Consider the following 22,182-nt stretch of genomic DNA (forward strand, 5'->3'; position numbering starts at 1 on the left):
AATGTTCAGCCTGGAGAAAAGGAGGTTGAGAGGGGACATGATAGCCCTCTTTAAGTATTTGAAAGGTTGTCACTTGGAGGAGGGCAGGATGCTGTTTCTGCTGGCTGCAGAGGAAAGGACACGCAGTAGTGGGTTTAAACTACAAGCACAACGATATAGGCTAAATACCAGGAAAAAATTTACAGTCAGAGTAGTTCAGCAGTGGAATAGGCTGCCTAAGGAGGTGGTGAGCTCCCCCTCACTGGCAGCCTTCAAGCAGAGGTTGGAGACACACTTTTCTTGGATGCTTTAGGATGCTTTGGGCTGATCCTGCGTTGAGCAGGGGGTTGGACTAGATGGCCTCTATGGCCCCTTCCAACTCTATGATTCTATGATAACTTGGGCATGAAATTGGGGTCACTGTGCGTGTGCAGGTAGTTGTGAGTTCCTGCATTGTGCCGGGGGTTGGACTATTATTATAATTATTATTAATTATTGTTATTATTATTATTATTTCGATTTATTTCCCGCCACTCCCAAATGGCTCGTGGCGGGTTACGGTGTCTTAAAACCCCATTAAAGCTCCCATTAAAAGACTTAAAAGCCATCACAGCATGGCGGCACAATAATAAAATCCCCTTCCTACCCCCCTTCCTAAAAAGGGGGGGCGGAGGAAAAGGGGGGGCGGAGGACTAGATGACCCTGGAGATCCCTTCTAACTCTCTGATCCTATGATCTTGCTCTGGATACGTCTCAAATGCCTCAGCCTGGTTGTTTATTGTTTACACAGGTAAGTTTGCTCCTCTCTTTACCTGGAGCATTTTTAAAGGGCCTTTGCAATTGAATCCTAGGAATTCAGAGTAAGGCAACATTGGAATGGAGAAGGCAGTTCTGTGCTGTTTTCACCTCAGTCCCTTTGGGTCTTACAGCTCCAGCTTTCCCTGTCATGGAAAAGTCTCTCTGGCTCTTCCAGGTAGCCAGGGCAGCAACCAATTAGAGATTTTTTCCGCCTCGAGGGGAACACCAAAAGGGAACACTTGGTTCGCGGAGAGATTAGGCGGCTTAAATGAGCAGAAGCCACTGCTGAGGCCTATCGATGGAACAGGCTGGTCCTGACTTTAATAAAAAGAAATAAAGAAATACTATTGAGCAGGGCGTCGGACTAGATGGACTGCATAGCCCCTTCCAAGTCTCCGATCCTAGGAGCCCTTAAAGCATCTAGGTGCAGGCAGTGCATGACAAAAATGCTTATAGGATGAAGTCTACCCCTTAGGTTTTGTTGGCAGAGTCAAAATAGGCACAGGAGCCGAGCACCAGCAGCTTAAGAGAATTAAACTGAGCAAAACGGGGCTGTTCTGCCAGGCTGATGGTTGAGGCCAGGTATAAACATCAAGATTCTGGCCTCCCAGAGCTCTCCCACAAACATAAGTCCCCTGACCAACCTTAAAAATGTAGAAATTATCAGGAGAAGGGGGTTCATTGTTTTTAATGCTTTTATTGATCTTCATGTTGTTTAAGTTGGTTTATGACCTGCCCTGAGTCCACCAGAGAAGGAATAGACATTTAAAATTATTATTATTATTATAAAATAGTTTTACCGAGGACACAAACTTTGTAAGAGAAGATAGTCCTAACAGTCTAACTGACTAATCATTCAGGAGGGAATCAGGGAAGAATTGTGCTCAAAGGTACAGCACGTCTCCAACGGAGCCAATCAAGACACAAGGAGGAGGTTCTTTGAAAAATACCAGGAAGTTCGTAATCTGAATATGCTAACTACACATGACCTCCAGTGCCCCCTGTAGGATCATAGAGTGGGAAGGGACCTCCAGGGTCATCTAGTCCAACCCCCTGCACTATGCAGGAAACTCACAACTACTTGCCCACCCACGGTGACCATAACTCTGACCACCAAATTACAATCTCCCTAAATTCGCAGAATCCGCTTTTCTGTCAGAGGGCTATCCAGCCTCTGCTTAAAACGCCTGTTCCACGGAAGAACCGCTGTCAGGAACTTTTTCCGGATGTTCGGCTGAACATTCTTTTGAATTAATTTCAACCCATTGGTTCTGCTCAGGCCCTCTTGGGCAACAGGAAACAACTCCACTCCATCTTCTGTGTGACAGCCCTTCAAGGACTTGTAGATGGCCATCATACCACCTGTGCTCCTCCCTTGCCTTGAAACCACCTGCTGGGGTCTCCATGAGTCTTAGAAGAGGGACGACCAAGGGAGGCTGTGCAAAGGAAGGTGAAGGGAAACCCCTTCTGCTTCTCCCTTGCTGGGATTGCAATAAGTTGGGTGTGACTTAACAGCACTTTATCAACATGTGCTGTACCAGGTGGCTTATGGACGTGTAAAATGGCCCTCTAGCAATTCAGACCACTGGTCCATCAAGGCTGGTTTTGTCAGCTCAGACTGGTAGCCGATTTCCAGGGTCTCAGGAAAAGGGCCTTCCTATCACTTTCATACCACATCCTTTTAACTGGAGATACCAGGGATCGAACCAGAGACCTCTTCCCTTCAAAGTTGATGCTACACCACAAAACCACAGCCCCTCCTCCAAGCATCACCTTCCTTTTCTTTACAGGTTTGGAAAAGAAGCCACAAACCTGTGCCCAGGGCACCATGCCGTTTTCTGGGCAAAGAATAATGTTATTGTTGTTTGCCCCCCGATCGGTAATTCCACAGCCAAAGTTTGGGTCCCCCTTCTTAACCCTGCCACCCTGACCCCTTAAAATAGGATCTAACAGAGTCGCAGACCGGAGAGCTTCCGCTGGATGGGGGAGAAGTCAGATGGTCTTCTGAGAGCATCTGGCAAGGAACTGGCACAGTTCTTCCACTGGACTTCCACTATATATTTCTTGTAAGGCCTTGGAGGAGGAGCATGTCTCATGGCTTAAGTGCCATTCAGCACTTAACACCCACTCAGGGTGACCCCTGAGTGCCTCCTCCTGCAACCGGCTGGCCTGTATGTCCAGTGGCCAGCCTATCACCTCCTGTCCCCCACCCCTGATCACCCCCTCCTCCTTCCACTTCCCTCCAAGGCTCGGAGGCTGCAGATTCCTGCCACTTGAGAGCTGCCGCTGCCGGTGAGTTCCCTAACAGCAGCCTGCAGCTTTTCCGGGCCCAGGAGGGAGGGAGAGGCCGTCCACAGAGTTCTTCCACCCCCACCTCCCTAATCTAGTACCTGTTGTATTCCTCTATAGTCCAGTTCCCCTGTTGCTCTGCAAAGCCTATACAGAGTAGCCTTAAAGCATCCACTTTGGTCTTACCCTATTGGCCCTTACTAACACTGATCACATTGGAAGGGAGTACACAGGTGATATCACTTCCAGGAGGTGTGGCAGGCAGGGGTGACCAGTTGACATCACTTCCGGGGTTCCTCGAAGCCTGCAAAATATTTCCGGGGTCCCTCCATGGTCAAAACGTTGAAAAAGGCTTACTGGGAATGGGGAATTATTTTTATTGATGATCATTTTTCCAGCCTTGCCCAATACGAGGCAAGGAAAAAATATATATTTATATACACACATTTAGGCCTCTAATAATCCGATTTATCGTCGTTAGAAAAAAAGTTATTTCAAACAATAGCTTACTGCATTTTAAAACTTAAGGCTTGTTGTGCTATCAGAACCCTGTCCTATCTGAATTTCCCGGCCCAAGCGGGGCACGGATTCTTCTTCGTATGCAAACATCCCTTGGCTCACAATGGAAGAGGGCAAGGAAGAGCTTTCCTGCAGCTTATCGAAAGACCCAGCTTGCAACTTCTAGCTAGCAGCCTGCTCCTCAGGCTCCCAAATCCAGGATTATTTGGGTTTTGTCCGATTGGGAATGGCCCAGAAGGGCCTTCCCACAGCTCCGATGACACACTTCGAAGATGGAGGAAACACTTTTACGTGAATGCACATCGAGAAATGGAGGCAGAGGAGTTCTTCCTTTTCCGAGCGGGGTCTGAAAAGGTCCGTTGCCTCACTTGCAAATCTGCGACATCCCCTCCACCTTCCACCAAAGCTAGATCTTTCGCATCTTTCAAAGGTTCGTGTGCAGCCGCTTCCCGTTCTCCCCCTTCCCCTAACCGCAGGAATTACATTGCTTTTACAGTAATAGAATAAGGCATGATTACTCTCACAAAGCTAACAAGCTGGTGGCCGCGGTGGCGGAAGTAGGTTAGGAGACCCAAACGAAATAAGCAATCTCGTCCAGGTCGACCGGGTAGTCCGTCAGCAGGATTGGAGTCTTCTCAAAAAGCTCTCCCTTGTAGCTGCGCCATTTGCCAGCGGGGAGGTAGATGTCTCGTTCTTGTTTATTTTGTTCCAAGACCGGAGCGACCATGAGGGTGTCGCCAATGAGGAACTGGGAATCGATTTTGTGGGCATTCTCGTCGTTGGGGGAAATCCACCAGATGGGCCGTATGATGGGATCCCCCGTCTTGATGATCTCGCCGGCCAACTCCAACAGAAGGGGGGCAACCAAAGATTCGTGGAGCTGGGTGAACTTGTGGGCGATTTCTATGACCTCTTCGGTGTAGAGCCAGGGGGGCACGGAGAACTGCATGGACGGCATGAAGGCGGACAACTCCAGCCAGCGGATATAGAGCTCCCGGTCTGGGGTTCCCGTAGCTCCATCTGTCCTGTTGGGGAAAAAGTTTCCGCCAATCATGTCTGCCGAAATGAATGGGTATCCCAGCATGCTAATCGTCAGGACGGTCGGGATCAAGGACTTCAGTCCCAGTTCGTAGCCCCACACGGAGTCCCGGTCAATGATCCGGAAGAAGCAAGAGATATTCTGAGCCTTGTAGCCGACGCGGACCTCGGCCAACTCAAAAAAAGGGATGGCCATTTCCGTGTACCTCCGGGACCAAATGTCGGGATCCGACAAGGGACGGAAAGTGCTGAACTGCTTGGGAAGGTAGTTGGTCTCTCCGGCATCAAACTTGAAGGATGAGATGCCATACTTGTTGCTCAGGTGCCTCAAGTGACTCTGAAACCATTCCCTGGCAGAAGGGTTGGTGAAATCCAAGATGGCGCCAATGCCGTTCCACCACTCCACCATGGCAGGGAGCCTTCCGGTGGGCTCCTTGATAAAAAGCTGTCTCTCTATCCCCACCCCAAAGTTGGAGGAATTGTAATTGATGAACGGGTGAATCCACAGGGTGATCTTGAACCCGTCTTCTCGGAGCTTCTTGAACGTTTCCGTCACGTTGGGGAACTTCAACGGGTCAAAGTCGAAATCGCCGTACGCTTGTGTGTACGTGTCGTCTATTTCAATATGGCTGCAGTTAAATTTATACATCTTGATCTTCTCCGCAAAGCGTAGCAACTTATCCTGGTTAATCTCGTTTTTGTACAAGGCCCAAGTGGACCAGATGGGATACTTGAAGGCATTCTCTGAAGGTGTCCGGGAAGGTTTATCAAAATATCTCCGCACCATGTATTTGTGGATAGACGTGATGTCCGAACCGACACAGACACGATAACTCAGCTCCGGGAAAGGCTGCTGTCCCAGGGGAGGCTTGTAGGGCGAGTCCTTGTACCGGGCCTGAAAGAAGAGGGACCTCTCCGAAGCATTGAAGCCAAGGTGGAAGGGCACCGAGTCGTTAATCTTGATGGCCGCTGCTTTGGAGGAGACCCAGTACCGCTCCAAGATGCCCCCAAAGCTGTTCCTGAAAGCATGCACGTCACTTGTCACAAACGGCATAGGTTCTTGGTATCCCGGGAGCTGGATTGGCCAGTGCTGCACACTCATCTCACAGCCCCCGTACCAGTGGGCGTCCCCCCAGAACATCTTGTGGTCCACCACGGTGTCGGCCACCAACTCCTCCCACCGAACCCGGTAGCACATCACCGTGTCCTTGGGCTTGACGGTCTGTATGAAAAAACTGAACTTTCCTTTGTTTGACCTGGTGCAGCTTAAAATGTTCCCCTCCTTAGAGCACGACTCCAGGTCCAGAGTCCCCGACTGGAAGGCCACCTTGAAGACCACCTCCCCGTTATTGTTTCTGATGATGAACCCGTCGGACTTCAGGTCCATCTTCTCCGTCTTCAGCCTCTCAGCCTTCCGGAGGGAAGCCACGTAGTAGCACCAGGCGATGACCGCGGCAATGAACAGCATCAGGCCCAGAACTATGGCAAAGATCATGGGTTTGAGTTCCTTGGCTGGCTTCTGCTTCACCGGAGTGAAGTTCTCTGGCAAGAACGTGTACATGATCCTGTCCGCCCTTTCCGAAGCAGATGAGATGCGGAATCTGATGCAGAGTTCTGGAGCTGGTTTCAGCGGGTAGCAGAGAGCTGCCCTCCTTCCCTCCCTCCTCTTTACGGAGGGGTGATTCTTAATCGCATGTCGAAAAGGAAGGCACCATCTTCATTCCCACATCCGCTGCTTTTTTTCCTGGTTCCGTTCAGTCCCATAATGCAGGAGTCTGGAAGGAAGGAAGAGAGAGGGGGGTGAATGAGGACAGAAAATTGGTGATGTCTTTATTTAAAAGATGGCTGCATTCAATCCACGCGAGCAAATAATACGGCATTCTGACAAGCTTAAACGGTTTGAAGAAGAAGAGTTGGTTGTTCCATGCCACCTTTATCTCCCAGGAGGCTCAAAACAGCTCACAATCCCCTTCCCTTTCCTCTCCCCACAACAGACACCCTGTGGGGTGGGTGAGGCTGAGAGAGCCCTGATATCACTGCTCGGTCAGAACAGTTTTATCAGTGCCGTGGCGAGCCCAAGGTCACCCAGCTGGCTGCATTAGAAGATGCAAGACTGGGTGACAGCTGTGATTTCCCTGCAACGTGCAGGACAGTAGAGGTCCCTTCCAACACTATGATTCTAGTTTGACGGGGATCATTGGTTGAATTTTACTGGCTAACTAAACCAATTGCACTTACCCCCCACCACACGCACACAAACACACACTGTGGCCTTTCAGGAGATCCAGCCAGAGGAGGAGGAAGCCCTGGGCCAGCTGCCAGCTGGCAATCTCAGCCACTTTAGGAGGCTGTGAGAATTAATCATCCCTCAAGGCGGCAATCAAAGGGATCCCGAAACTTGTCAAATCAGATCCCATCTTTCAGATCTGGGTTGCAGGAGGAAGGCTAATCCTGCCCTCGGCCGGCATCAGATTTCAGCCAGAACCGAGAGGCCCGTCTCTTTCCCCGGCAGAGAGGGAGGTTATTTTTGCTCCTTGAAACATCTTGCTGAACAGGCAGCGCCTTTCCGCAGCTGCGGATCCGGCCCAGGCTTCTGCTAACCTCACCCCCCTCCCCAAAGGCTGGGCTCCAAACAGCCGCCCTCATTCTGCACAGCTCTGCCCGCTGCCGGGGGCTCACTGACCGGGCTGCTCCTGCAGGGTTCACATGCCGGAGACCTGGCTTGCTGGGGGGTGTTACACGGTTGCTAACCTCCAGGCCGGGCCAGGAGATCTCTTGGGATAACAACCCCTCTCCAGACTTCCGAGGCCAGGCCCCCGGGGTGGGCTGCAGGATTCTACCCCGCTGAGCCCCTCACCTCCAGAACCGAATAGGCTCCACGGTTAGAACAGGAAGCTAAACACAACTGCTTATTATGCAGTGCACAAAATCGTCAAGAGGAAAACAACATTCCACAGAACGCAAAGAAAACACAGCATTTCTGATTTACACATGAACACACACCACGAATGCAGCAATGGCCAAGGACAGGAGGGTGGTTCATAGTCAGGGATGCCAGCCTCCAGGTGGGACCTGGGGATCCCTCAGAATGACAGCTCATCTCCCATCAACTGAGAGCTGTTCCCCTGGAGAAAATGGCCATTCCGGGGGTGGATTGGATGACCTTAAACCTCACTGAAGTACCTCCCCTCTGCAAACCCCGCCTTTTGCAGGCTCCGCCCCCAAGACTCCAGGTGTTTCCCAACCCAGAGCTGGCAACCCTATAGAGAGCTACCATCTCCTCTACATGCAGGTCTGGTTCATATGATTTGGAGTGACTCTTCTCCAAAGACTCTTAGACAGCCTACTTTATCCTGAAAAAGATATTTTAATATATTACAGATGTGTGTGTGCTTGTACAATTCAAACCACTGAAGAAGGCCCCCCAAGCCAAAACATGGTTGGTCACGTGATTATGATATACATGTAAATATTCTTGAAAAGCAGTAGTCTATGTACGTGCTACTTGAACCTCTGGCTGTATGCTCAGGGATGGGCAAACGGTGGCTCTCCAGAGGTTGATGAACTACAATTCCCATGAGCCCCTGCCAGCATGGCTCTGCTCGAACAAACTGCAGATCCAGAAGGTCTCTCGCAACCCTTTGTGTGACGGAAGGTGTGTGCAAACACATTGCCTCGCTGTTTTTGAAACGTACACACACAAAACTCGCTCCTCAGCGTTCTGGGAACCCACAAGCGACTGGACCTTCGGCCCGCCAAGGAGCGGCTCTATTGGTGAACAGTAAACACAGAAAGACGCTTGTTCCTGGGGAGGAAAGCTATGGCAAATCTAGACAGCATCCTAAAAAGCAGAGACATCACCCTGCCAACAAAAGTGTGTTTAGTCAAGGCTAAGGTCTTCCCAGTTGCAATGTATGGCTGCGAAAGTTGGACCATAAGGAAGGCCGAGCGTCAAAGAATTGAAGCTTTTGAACTCTGGTGCTGGAGAAGACTCTTGCGAGTCCCTTGGACTGCAAGGCGAACAAACCGGTCAGTCCTAGAGGAGATCAGCCCTGCCTGCTCCTTAGAAGGCCAGATCCTGAAGAGGAAACTCAAATACTTTGGCCACCTCAAGAGAAGGAAGGACTCCCTGGAGAAGAGCCTCATGCTGGGAGCGATTGAGGGCAAAAGAAGAAGGGGACGACAGAGAATGAGGTGGCTGGATGGAGTCCCTGAAGCTGTTGGTGCAAACTTAAATGGACTCCGGGGAATGGTAGAGGACAGGAAGGCCTGGAGGATCATTGTCCATGGGGTTGCGATGGGTCGGACACGACTTCGCACCTAACAACAACAAAACACAGAAAACTGAATTTTCTGGATGCATCCCTGAATGTGGACAACATGGAGGGGGGGGGATATCAGCCAGATATTACCTGGATCTGAAGAGAGCAGGGAGGACGCAAATCTTTTCATCCCTTTAACTTCCCAGCCTTTTGGTTGTTTTCAATAATGGGATTAGGGTGGCATTAGGGGAGATTAGCCTCAACAAGGGATAGGTTTAAACCAGCAGAATGTCTGGCGGCCGAGCAGCATCAGGAGCCCTGGCCAGATGGCGGAAGGCTCTCGGCTGCCCACTGGGGCTTCCCCCCCCCTCCACCGCCAGCAAGCAGCTAATGGCTCATTGGAGCTGTAATCGGTTAAACCCACAGGCACGCTCCTAATTACAAAGCATCATGCCCTCTTTTAAAGATCCATTTGCTTAAAAAAACTATTGCCGACTTGCTTCATTTGTAGAATCCTAGAGCTGCAAAGTTGATCTCCCGGGTCATCTAGTCCAACCCCCTGCAGAATGCAAGAAACTCACAATTACCTGCCCACCTACAGTGTCCCAAATTCCATGCCCAGATGATGCCCCCCTCCCAAAATCTAGAATCCCTGGTCAGTCTGGCCTGGAGGAAATTTACTTTCTTTACCTCAAAGGGGCAATCAGCATTTCCCTGGGCATGCAAGAAGAGTCAAGCGGAGACACAATCCCTTCTGCCCAGCCACCCCCAATCTGCCTAAATCCTCTACTTTCCTTATTCGGTTGAGAAATGCATTCCTTGAAAATCCCGATTCAAAGAGCAACGCAAGGAGCCCTGCAGAAGAGGCGGCCCAGGGAAACGTCCAGCGTGGGAGGGCCCTTCGGCAACCGCTCTGGGGCGGAGATGGCCCACGAAATGTCTTGTTTTCTGCACGCCAGGCCCTGGGCACCGGGCCACCAAGTTCAGTGCCAGGGGCCTAGTGGGAACGCAAGCAGCTGCCTTGGCCCGCAGGCGGGTGAGTTGCGTAACAACAACAAAGAGGCTCGTGATTGGGAGAACGAAGCTGCAGAAGTGTGGAAATCACAACCGTGAACTGCAGGACGGGCGTCCCTACCCATCCTGGGCAAACTGTGCCGTGGGCTTCCATGCCCTGACGAGTTATTAAGGCAGAGCGCGGCCGGCTCGGCTCTCCGGGGGACGGGCCTTTGACGGGAGCACTTCACGGGCAGAATAGTCGTCACTCGAAGCAGGCAGCTGCAAAGCTAACTTAGGGGCGGCCCAGGGCTTCAGAGCGGATCAAATCAAGCAAAATGTCCAGGGCGATCCTTAACGCCTGGCTCACGGGTGGCTTAAAGGGGGATTAGACAGATTCAGGGAGGGAGGCTCCTGGCCAGGGTGACGGAGGGGAACCTCCACTGCGTTCAGAGGCACTGACAGGGCCAGGAGCAACATCAGGGGAGGGCCTCTAGGGCAATAATCCCACAGATGACATTCCTCGGAAGAAAGAAATCTGCTTCTGTATTATTAGAATTCGAGGAAAAGGATGCCTAATTGAGCACTGGAGTCTGAGAGGCCCGTGTTAATGTTGTTTAAACAGTTACTGTTCATATTAGAAATACTGTTATTCTGTTGTCACTGTTATTCATTGGACGTTTTTACTGAGCTGTACTGTATCGTTTCATGTTCTCCCACAGAATTGTAGCGTTGGAAGGGACCTCCAGGGTCATCTAGTCCAACCCCCTGCACAATGCAGGAAATTCACAACCACCTGCCCACCCACATTTACCCCAATTCCATGCCCATGATTACTCCCCCCCACACACACCAAAAAAATCTCCAGAATTCAGCCTTACATGTTCCATGTAAACCGCCCTGAGCCACAGGGGAGGGTGGCATATAAATCTAAGAAATAAATTCAGAACATAAATAAAACTCAAGCTTCAGGTGGGACATACTTGCCCTCTGACAAACGAATGATTCAGCCCAGAGCCTTAGCATTCACCCTTGTTTCTGAAAACTGATTTTGCTTCTTTACACACAAGCAAACAAGCACGTCCGGCCCACGCGCCAAGCGCATGCGCAGAGAGCATGACACCCCCAGAGAGGCACATGGGATTTAGCAGCAGTCGCAAGCTGAAGGCACATTTCCAAGGAAGCACATTCTCAAGTGGGGAGGCTTCTGCCTGAAGATTTAGAGCAGGGGAGGGCAAACTGTGGCCTTCCAGATGTCCATGGGCTACAACATTCCTGGAGCTCTGGGGTGGAGCCTGGGAAGGGCAGGGTCTGAGGAGGGGGAAAAGCTCAGCAGGAATAGGATCCCCTCCAGCCCCCCCTTCTGAAGCCGTCTCTTCTTCCGGAAGCTAAGCAGGGCAGGTGCTGGTCAGCACAGGGATGGGAGACCACCAAGACTTGCTGCTACTAGGAAAATGCAGCTGCAGAAGGAAGAGTCAGACTGCTGGCCCCCGACAGCCCCCTGATTCCTCGCTGCCCCCCTGGATCCTTCCACCGCCCCCCACAGGGGCGACATTCCGCCCACCCTGGGAACCCGTATTCTAGATCACAGCTGTAGGACGAGACTGAGCCTGTCATAATTGGGTCACTGTATATAAGAATAAACAGAGCCTCTTGTGGCGCAGAGTGGTAAGGCAGCAGACATGCAGTCTGAAAGCCCTGCCCTTGAGGCTGGGAGTTCGATCCCAGCAGCCGGCTCAAGGTTGACTCAGCCTTCCATCCTTCCGAGGTCGGTAAAATGAGTACCCAGCTTGCTGGGGGGTAAACGGTAATGACTGGGGAAGGCACTGGCAAACCACCCCGTATTGAGTCTGCCATGAAAACGCTGGAGGACGTCACCCCCAAGGGTCAGGCATGACTCAGTGATTGCACAGGGGATACCTTTACCTTTACCTTTTATATAAGAATGCTGCAGCCCCCAGTTGACAAGATCTGAGCCCGCCTACCAACAACAGGGCATTGTGGAGGATCTTAGTTCATGTATTTTGTGTCCATTTTAATGTGGTTTTTAATTGGACATTTGTAACCTGCCACGGGCCGGTTCGGGAGTGGTGGGTAATAAATTAAATTAAATGATGATGATGAATTTCTGGGGGCTTGTTGGCATTGTGACTTTACCCCGAGTCAGAGCTGATGGATTTTCACAGCATCGTGTCTGGCAGCTCTCTTTCATACAAGGGCAAATGTGGAATTGGCACCAAGATGCTCAGGTCCTGATGCCCACGCAAAGAATCTAGAATCACTGGACACGTCACCGTGACTCCTTCTCCCTAGAACCACCCTTAGGGCCAAAGCTCTCTTGGCTTAGAAAAGAAGTCTAATTTTGTTCACTTCCAGGAAGGGCCCGGGGCGCTCCACCTGCCTTGATTCCGCCATTGGCTTTATTATAATGCTGCATCCCCCCCCCCCCAAGATGACGGGCTCCAGAGGGGTGGCCTGTACATCTAAATAGTGATAAATCTTTCCTTAAATCCTGCTAACTCCTCAGTCAGGGCTGGCAGGCTGGGAAACAAGAAGAGCCAGTGACATGCAGGACGGCCTTCTCTGTGGTGGCCCCGGACTGTGCTGGGTGCTGTCCTGCCAGGGAGTGAGGGAGGGAGGAGGGGGTTAAATGTTTTAATATATATTTTAGATCAAATTATTCTGTATTGTGAGCTGCCCTGGGACCCTCGAATGAAGGTGTGGGGTGGAAATTCCTATATAAATAAAATACTGGGACATTTTTTTTGGGGGGAGGGGGGAGCCCGAGGATTGAACCTGGGGCCTTCTGCAGGCCAAGCATAGGCTCTGCCACTGAGCCAGGGTCTCAGGCCAAGGTCTTTCCCCTTCCCTCCTGCCTGGTCCTTTTAACTGGAGATGCCGGGGATTGAACCTGGGACCTTCTTCAGGCCAAGCATAGGCTCTGCCACTGAGCCAGGGTCTCAGGCCAAGGTCTTTCCCATCCCCTCCTGCCTGGTCCTTCTAACTGCAGATGCTGGGGATTGAACCTGGGACCTTCTTCAGGCCAAGCATAGGCTCTGCCACTGAGCCAGGGTCTCAGGCCAAGGTCTTTCCCATCCCCTCCTGCCTGGTCCTTTTCCCTGGGGCCCTCTGCATGCCACGCAGAAAGTCTACCCCTGTGCCACAGGACCTCCAACCTGCCCTTCTGAACTGGAGGCCCTGGGGGTTGAACTTGAGGCTGTCTTCTGCACGCTAAGAAGATGGTCTACCACCAAGCCACGGCCCCTCTCCTCGCCATAATAACAATGACTCAAGTTCTCCGCACCAGTGTCTGTAAATGGCTCATGCCGGCTGGCTCCTTGGCACGCAGCTGCCCGGTTCATGTTGCGTTGCCTCTGCACCTTAAGTGCCAGTCCGTGACACGCCACGAAGCAACACCAGACCGGCCTCAGCCTATTTGAAACCAGCTAATATTCCACTTGCCGGCTCGGGAGGGCCTCTCGTTTTCCCGGCCGAGGCCAAAGAGGCTTGCTGAGCTTGGCCCTGCAGTAGATAAACTTCAGTCGGATGCCAGGTGGCTGCGAAGAAAGACAGCCAAGGCTGGCTCCTTTGCTGGCAAATCCCCCATTCTCTGGGCTGGGTGTCCTTGGCTCTTGGGCACAGGCCCCAAGACTCCAGTCGGCCACTCAGGTAGAACAACCCCCAGCATGCTTACTAGGGAGTAAGCCCCACTGAATTAACTGGAACTGACTGCTGAGTAGACCTGTGAAAGGCTGCACTATGGGAGCCCCAGCACAGTTGCTCTGGTCATTTCTGCAGGGGGTCCCACTGCAGCGGCAGAGAGATCTTTAGCTTGGGGAGGGCAAACAAGCCACTCGGCCCCGAAGCATTCAGCTCAAGGGCAAAGGGCACCTTAGGAGCAAACATGAGTATCTGGCCACTGGGGCAGCTTTCAAAGCACAAAGCACAAAGCACAAAACGTGGCCTTCGAGATTCAGAAGGGCATCGATGTGCAGTTCTAAGACTGCTGACGCCAGTAGATGCAGAAGGGAGTAAAACTGTCCAGGGCGGGATGGTGGGAGCAAGAACGTGGGATTACCCCCCTCCAAATTAAGCAGAGTACCCTTTGTTTTCTTGCAAGGCCACCAAAGCACTTTTGCTGGGGATGCCAACCTCCAGGTGAGCCCTAGAGATGCCCTAGAGAATGATAACTGCTCTGCAGCCAGGGGAGATGAGTTTCTCTGGAGAAAACGGCTGAATCGGAGGGGGGACTCTGCAGCAGGATACTCTGCGGACCAAACTCTTCCTTCACAAGAATCTACCCAACATTTCCGGGGGATTTCCCCCAAGCCAGAGTTGGCAACCTTAACCCTTGCCCAAACGAGCTGCACTCAGCTCCCATTCTTCTTGTCATTTAAAGTCTATAAATTTCATATATGTATGAGAAGACTCCCCAAACAAGCATCGTTGGCTTTCATATTTCTCATTTGAAGAAGAGTTGGCTTTTATTTCCAGCTATTCACTACCCAGAGGAGTCTCAAAGCGGCTTCCAATCACCTTCCCTTCCTCTCCCCGCAACAGACACCCTGTGAGGTGGGTGAGGCTGAGAGAGCTCTAGAAGAACTGCTCTATGTGAACAGCTCTAACAGGACTCTGACCGGCCCAACGTAACCCAGCTGGCTGCATATGGAGGAGGAGGAGTGGGGAATCCAACCCGGCTCTCCAGATTAGAAGTTGCTGCTCTTAGGTCACATTTGGTTAAAAGGTCACAGGCGCAGTTTCAAAAGGGGAGTCAAGAGATTCATGAAGGCGTGGTCTAATCAGTGGCTACTGGCCACGCTAACTGAGGGGAACCTCCACATTCAGAGGCAGTCAACCTTTGAATCCCAGTGCCAGAAGGTGGCATCAAGGGAAGCTGAACTGTTATTCTGGGAGATCTCCAGGCCTGACCTGGAGGCTGGCAACCCTGTCTCCAAATGACAGAGATAATTTCTTCTGAAGGAAGTGGCTGCCTCTAGGGCATCAGACAATTTTTTAAATTATTAAAGAAAAACAGAAATATAAAAGGGATACGAAAAGAGACTGCCAATTAATCCAGCCAGTCCTAGAGAGAGACAGAGATCTGGTCTCTCATCAGGGGAAAAGGTGTGGAAGATCCTAAGGGACAAAAAGTAGTCAAATAACTGTTTGTACAGCCCATCTCATGCTGCTGCCATCAAGTCACGTAGCTCTTTTATAGGGTAACTTTTAAAAAATTAAATTAATTTTTATAATATTTATTTCTAAATTAAGTTTTTGCCAGCCAGTTTACATTTTGATAACCTAAATAATTGATTGTATCTATTTAATATTTTAAGTGCTTGTTTTGGTCTAAATAGCAGTAAATAAATATTCATGCATTCATACAAAAAGAGAGGCAGGGTTATACAACAAACCCTATTCCTCAAAAAGTTATTGAGACATTGCAGGGTACTTAGAACCAATTCTCTCTAGATCTCTGTCTCTCTAGATCAGTGGTTCTCAACCAGGGGGTCGGGACCCCTTTGGGGGTTGAACGACCCTTTCACGGCAGGGCAAGCAGCTTGACCGGGGGTGTGGGTGGGCTTGGCCTTGCCATTCACACAACAGCCTTGCAGGGTAGATCAAGAGAGCATTGGTTTGTCTGGAGCAGTGGAAAAGAGTGAGATCAGCATGGAGGGACAAGAGGCAGAACTGAACTGAGAAACCCCGGGGGAGGGGGGGGAGCCAATTTATCTACAATCACAAACCATGGATCTTCATGCCATTGGTCAATTTCAGTTTAATTTTTGTGAAAATACATGTGCATAATTTTAGGGTTGGGGGTCACCACAACAGGAGGAACTGGATTAAAGGGTCGCGGCATTAGGAAGGTGGAGAACCACTGGGCTAGATCTATTCTCCCAAACCTTATCACAATCATTCCAACATTCCTTATTTCAGACATCTTACCTTCATCTAAACTTTCAACAAGTCTGTTTTACCACTAGACTGTTAACTCTCATCCTAGCTACATATTCTATTGGACTCAGCCCTTAATAGGTCAGAATCCAAAAAGAAATCTACTATGTATCTCAAGATGCAGAAGAGAATCAAAAAAGAAAATATATATATATATTATTCAAATCCCAAGACTTTATATTCAGAATCTGACCTCATTCGCCGTGGCATTACACCATGTGGAGGCCCCGCCCATCGATAAACCCCGTCCCCCAGGCTCCACCCCCACAGCTCCCAAAATTTCCCAGTCCAGAGCTGGCCACCCTTGTGTACCTCAGAGGATTGGGAACAAGCATCAGGACTTCTGCAAAAGGTCCTGAAGAAAAGGAAGTTTCACAATATCACGATGTCGGTTCATAACAGGCCAGAAGACTCGCAATCCAGAGCTGAGTCAGCTGCACAAACATCTTGTGCAGTGCTACCAGCTTCGGGTAGGGAAATACCTGGGGATTGGGGGGGGGGGCGGAGTCACAGGAGGGTAGGGTTGGGGGAGAGGAGGGGCTTCAATGGGGCACAAGAGCCTACAGATCACCTTTCATTTTCTCCAGGGAAACCTATTTCTATCACCTGGAGAGCAGCTGTAATCGCAGGAGACCTTCAGGCACCACCTGGATATTGGCCACCCTCGTGATCTGCCCCGAATCCCCTGCTTGGAAGGAGGATTTTGCACGCCAGGAACAAGAGAAGGGGCTGCTGGAAATTACACCCCTGTGCTCTGTGTTTATCCCAGACGCAGGGAGCCTGCTTGCTGATCAAAGTGGTACAAAGAAGAGTAGTCATCATTGCAGGGGGGGCGGGGGGGGGGGGAATAGCACACCCGCCGCACGAGAGCCCGTCACGCGGAAGTTGATGTGCTCCTGCAAGCAAGGTGACCGAATCCGCACATTCAAGGTGGCCCCTCCCTCCCACCTCAGGCTGCCTTCGTTCCCCACGCAGGAGAAGGCTGTCTAGGCCAGGGGTAGTCAAACTGCGGCCCTCCAGATGTCCATGGACTACAATTCCCAGAAGCCCCTGCCAGCATTCGCTGGCAGGGGCTTCTGGGAATTGTAGTTCATGGACATCTGGAGGGCCGCAGTTTGACTACCCCTGGTCTAGGCTCTTCTTGACAGCAGCTCGGCCCTTCCAAAATTGGCCCGGGGCAAACTGTGACTCCACAGGACAGGAATAACGGGCCAGCTATGCAAAGCGTTCTGCCTGGTGTCCATCAGTCGCCATTTGCAATCTCAGCAGACAGCTATTCAACAAGAGAGGTACCGAGTCATCCACAACCGTCCCTTCCCAGGAGACGGCCAGGAAGGTCACAAATCGAACTCCAGTTGAATTCCGGATTCGGTTCAAGGGTTTGGTTTTAACCTTTAAGCCTTAAAAGTTTAAGGCCATGCACGGTCTGGGCCCTGTGCATCGGAGGGTCAGCTTCTCTGAATATGTCCCCCGGAGAGTTCTCCGATCAGCTAATGCCGACCGATTGGGGGTCCCCACAGAAGGGTCCCTTTGGCCTCAACCAGAGGATGGGCCTTCTTGAGTCTGGCCCCCACTTGGTGGGACGAACTCCTGGGAGTGATCAGGGCAAGTGGAAAAAACATCCAATCCGTCCGTCCCTCCCACACCCTCCCTCTATGAGCCTAGTGGCTTTGAATAATTACTTTTAATTATTTATACAATTTTAAAGTTTTAATACTGCTTCTAACAATAACATACAATTCCTTGTTTTTTTATGTGAATAGTTACCGAGCTTATTGTTGCAAACCGCCCCGAAATGACCACTCACAAGAAGCGTCAAAATAAATAAATTCAAAACAAAATTTTAAGAGCCCAACCCTCTGTGTACAAATAACTGTTCAGCGGTTCCGATTCTTGATGGGTTCCACTCACAATTCCACTCCTTCCCCTTTGGAAGCGGACTCAAGTCAGAGGTTCCCCAACCTTTTTGAGTCACTGGGACCACTTCGAATTTTAATGGCTGGCAGAGGAGGCGGGGCAAATCGGAATGCCCCGCCTCCTCCTGGGAGGATAGAAAGCCTGCAGGAGGCATGGAGTCACACAGGGACTACGAAAAACCCAGGGGCTTCCCCATCCTCTGGACCCTCCAGAAATGCTCAGGAGAACCAGTTGGAGAGCCCTGACATAAACGAACAATTAAATGGCTACAAATGACCGTGCTAGACCAAAAACTTGTGTTTGTCCAGACATGGTGGGAAGAAGCAGAAGCTTGTGGGTAAAACACCCACCGCTCCTCGGGGATTCAAGTGAAGGATCTAGTCCTTTGGATTTCGAAGTAACTTGGGAAGGCACAGAGAGCAAACATGTCATGAGGGCCGGCGAGAGACCTTCACCCCAAATCCTGGGACCTAAGTCCAAGCAAGACTTATCCTCTTAATCCCCTGCTCCTGATTAGGAGCACGTTGGAAGAAGAACTGGAGATGCCCCTTCTCCCTTCACCCCTTCTGTAGACTCCTCCACTGATTCATCGTATTCCATGCTTGCACCCTGCCCATGAGCCAAGCAGATCGGGGCAGAACACACAAAAGAGGCTCATCTGAGAGACTGGACCAAGGACCCTAAGAAGAGCGGCCAACTCAGGGGCACCCAAAGATCTCTGGGAATGACCACTCCTCTACAGAGGACCAGGCTCACGTCTGCTGGAGAAAGTGGCTGGCTGCTCAGGGGTACAGACTCTGTGGCACTGCAACACAGTGCACTGCTGCCCAACTAGGCTCCATCCCCCAAATCTCTGGCAATTTTACAACCCAGAACTGATACCCTATATGCCTAAGTGAATTTTCACAGAATCCTAGAAGGGGTCCTACAGGCCATCCAGTCCCACCCCCTGCTCAGTGCAGGATCAGCCTGAAGCATCCAGGAGAAGGATCTGTCCAGCCGCTGCCTGAAGACAGCCAGTGAGGGGGAGCTCCCCACCTCCTGAGGCAGCCCCTTCCACTGCTGAACTAGACTCCTGGAATCCTAGAGTGGGAAGGGGCCATGCAGGCCATCCAGTCCCACCCCCTGCTCAGTGCAGGATCAGCCTCAAGCATCCAGGAGAAGGATTTGTCCAGCCGCTGCTTGAAGACGGCCAGTGAGGGGGAGCTCCCCACCTCCTGAGGCAGCCCCTTCCACTGCTGAACTAGACTCACAGAATCATAGAGTGGGAAGGGGCCATGCAGGCCATCTAGTCCCACCCCCTGCTCAGTGCAGGATCAGCCTGAAGCACCCAGGAGAAGGATCTGTCCAGCCGCTGCTTGAAGACGGCCAGTGAAGGGGAGCTCCCCACCTCCTTAGGCAGCCCATTCCACTGCTGAACTAGACTCCTAGAATCCTAGAGTGGGAAGGGGCCATGCAGGCCATCTAGTCCCACCCCCTGCTCAGTGCAGGATCAGCCTCAAGCATCCAGGAGAAGGGTCTGTCCAGCTGCTGCTTGAAGACCGCCAGTGAGGGGGAGCTCCCCACCTCCTTAGGCAGCCCCTTCCACTGCTGAACTATTCTCTAATTTTGTGCAAGGACAGATCTTGAACGCAGGTCTCCACCGTCTCTCACATGAACTACCTCTTATTGGTTCTTAAAGAGACCCTCAACTCCTAGCATCATCTATGTTTGATGTCACCATATATAGAGAATAAGAATGCTCAATCCAGAGTCTTATTTCTCAGTCTGACTCTGTAGCCTCCCTAGCAGACGGCTATAGCTGAAAACAGGACCGGGGAGAAATCCGATGTCTGAAGGCCGATTCTAGGCCCTCTTCTGGGTCTCTCTTCTCGACCAAGAGCTATAATTGCCGTTCACTTTGTCCTTCTTATCCTCCAACGATTACAGGAGGAATTGGCGGACGGACGGGGAGATTAGAGGGTTCTTTCGATACCTCAGACCCCCAATTAAGAACATGACAGTCATTTAACACTCGGGACGCCTAATTACAACGAGACGAGACTCCGAGAACCGCCCGTACGAGTTTCTCGACTTAAAATGAGCAGGAGGGGAGCGTGTGGCTCCTCTGAACCGCTCAAGTCGCATTCACATCAGCGAGAGGATGTTCCCATGGCAAGGACACAACTTCATCAAGAACTGCTATAAGAACAATAAGAATGTTTATTTTTTATTTTACATTGTCACCTCTTTCACAGCTTGCCGATACGATGAATTTGGGGTTGGATGGGTAGGATTCCATCATAATACTATCAATGATTATAGTCAATATATATTAATCTTCTAAGGCGGATATTTAGTGGTGATTTAGATGTTTAGCATGGGATTAAGTAGCCATGCCGGAGAATAATAACCGCGGTAAAATAGATTAGCGATAAACAGTTTGAAGTAAGAACTATTAATTATTAACTAGTGTTAAATATTAACTGCTACCAAGATGGTGAGGAGGAGGAGATGGGAAAACTCTTCTGACTTATCTTTTTCATATACATTATAGAACGTACAGTAATCCTTGGACATTATGCTTTGCTATATATTTTTTTTGTTTGCCTATCTTTTTTTTCTTTTAAAATAAAAATTATCAAAGAAGAAGCCAGTCTGGCAGATCATGCCCTTGAGTATGACAACAAACAAACAAACCCAAGACAAGACAAGTTAATTCTAAGCAGGGGTGGCCTACCTCACAGGGTTGTTGTGAGGATTACAGAGGATCCCTAGGCCCCACCTGGAGGCTAGGATCCCTAATCTCCATTCTGCAGTGTGGAGAACTTTTCTCGATCCACTGTTTTCTTGCAGGCTCTTCTGACAATAGTCTCCAGATAATTACTTTAAGAGATAAATATACTCTTAAAATGCATTTCACCCCAAGTGCATTGCTGGCTGTTCCTGCCCAGCCGTGGTTTTAACTTATGAACCAACCCCAGGCTGAAGGAGGGCGGGGGGGGGGGGCTGCAAAGGCAACCTAATTTCCTTCTAGTTCTGCATCTGAAAGGGCTGACAAGGACTTGGCTCCTGTTCCCACCCCTCTGCCTGGGCTCCCTAGAGGTCATCTGCCAGGGTTTTAATTTTCAAAAGCGCTGCAGAAACATTTGTGAACATCACCTTGGTGCAGCTTCAAAGGGATTTTTTTTTTAATCCACATGGGGAGGGGGAGGTGGTGACATCACAGCAGGTCCCCCAATCAGCACCATGCCCTGCTTTTGCCCTGGCAGGGCTAGATTTTTTTTTATTCTTCAAGGACTTGAGTCTGGAGAGGAAAAGTACCCCTGGACCGAGGGCAGGGAGGGGCCCTCCCCAGCAGCCCCCCTGCAGGAAACATGGCATGCCTGACTCCTCTCTTCCCCCCTGTGCCACTTTCCAGGACCCCTTGACCGGTAGCCGCCGGGTGGGACCGATGGCTGGGGCCTGGGGATGTTCAGTTCTGCCTAGGGATGCCAGCCTCCAGGGGCGGCCTGGGGATCCCCAGAGCTCAACTCCAGACTGCAGGGGCCAGTCCAGGCCAGAGATCGGGCACAGGTTCGAATCCCTCCTCTGCACAGAAGTTCCTTGGGTGCCCACGGGGCCGCCACGCACTCTCAGCCTAACCTACCTCGCAGGGTTGTTGTGAGGATTGACTGAAGGAGACGACGCAGCAAGTGTGGGCCCCCAGCTGCGAAGAGCAGACGGTAGGGGTGCCAACCTCCAGGCGGGGCCTGGGGATTCCCTCCCCCCCGGATCCTAGCTCTTCTCCGGAGGGCAGAGATGGTTCCCCGGGGGGAAATGGATGCTTTGGCCCGGGGACAGGGCGGGGGTCTGTGTCTCCCTCCCCAGGCGTCTCCCCCCCTGGATGCGGCGCTGCTTGCGGGAGGTCCTCCTTGCTCTGCCCCCAGAAGACCCCCGAAGAAGACCCCCCCTCTCCCCGCCCACCTGTTGACCCAAGCAGGGGCAGAGCCACCCAGGGGCTCAGGGGCAGCCCCCTCCCCACCCCGCAGGGCACCCCGTCCGGCGCCACAGGGAGCCCCAGCCGGAGGGGAGGGGAGGGGAGGGGGCACCCAAAGGCCAAGCGCGCTCCTGCCGCTCACCTGCCCGCCTGCAGCCCGTCTGCAGCGCCCCTTGCAACAGGCCAGAAGTTGGGCGGATCGGGACCCCCTCCCGCCCCACTCCTCCCCTCCCGCCCCACTCACCCCGAGGCGGCCCCCGCGGGCTCCGGGCTGGGCGCAGGGCTGGCTCCATGCTCGTCCCCGCCGCGCTCAACTCAGGTGTAAGGGCGGGTGGGTTGGGGGGGGGGAGGGCGGGGAAAGGCATGCCGGGAGATGTAGTCCGGGAGGGGCCGGGCCAAGTCCGCCCGCAGCCGCCGAGCTCCGCCCGAGAGCGAGCGGCAGCCAGGGAGGGCCGGCCGGGCGGCGCGCCT

At 51.7% G+C, this 22,182-nt stretch overlaps 1 protein-coding gene across 2 annotated transcripts; it reads right to left on the reverse strand.

The window, feature by feature from the left end:
• Positions 1–3,449: 3,449 nt before the first annotated feature.
• LOC143841995 (myogenesis-regulating glycosidase-like) lies at positions 3,450–22,076 on the reverse strand. 2 transcript variants are annotated; one of them, XM_077346567.1, is made up of 2 exons: positions 21,956–22,076; positions 3,450–6,398 (listed from the first exon to the last, which is right to left on the reverse strand). In XM_077346567.1, exon 2 carries the CDS (start codon positions 6,182–6,184, stop codon positions 4,148–4,150), a length of 2,037 nt encoding a protein of 678 aa, XP_077202682.1. In that variant the 5' UTR covers positions 6,185–6,398; positions 21,956–22,076; the 3' UTR covers positions 3,450–4,147. The 2 variants fall into 2 exon arrangements, with proteins under 2 accessions (XP_077202682.1, XP_077202683.1); XM_077346568.1 differs by lacking the exon at positions 21,956–22,076 and adding an exon at positions 16,149–16,166.
• Positions 22,077–22,182: the final 106 nt, after the last annotated feature.

This window comes from Paroedura picta, chromosome 7 (assembly GCF_049243985.1).
Source record: "Paroedura picta isolate Pp20150507F chromosome 7, Ppicta_v3.0, whole genome shotgun sequence".
Taxonomy (NCBI): Eukaryota; Metazoa; Chordata; class Lepidosauria; order Squamata; family Gekkonidae; genus Paroedura; species Paroedura picta.

Excerpts from the sequence above, each read along its gene's own strand:
- LOC143841995 (XM_077346567.1), bottom strand. The coding sequence starts at position 6,184 with ATGTACACGTTCTTGCCAGAGAACTTCACTCCGGTGAAGCAGAAGCCA.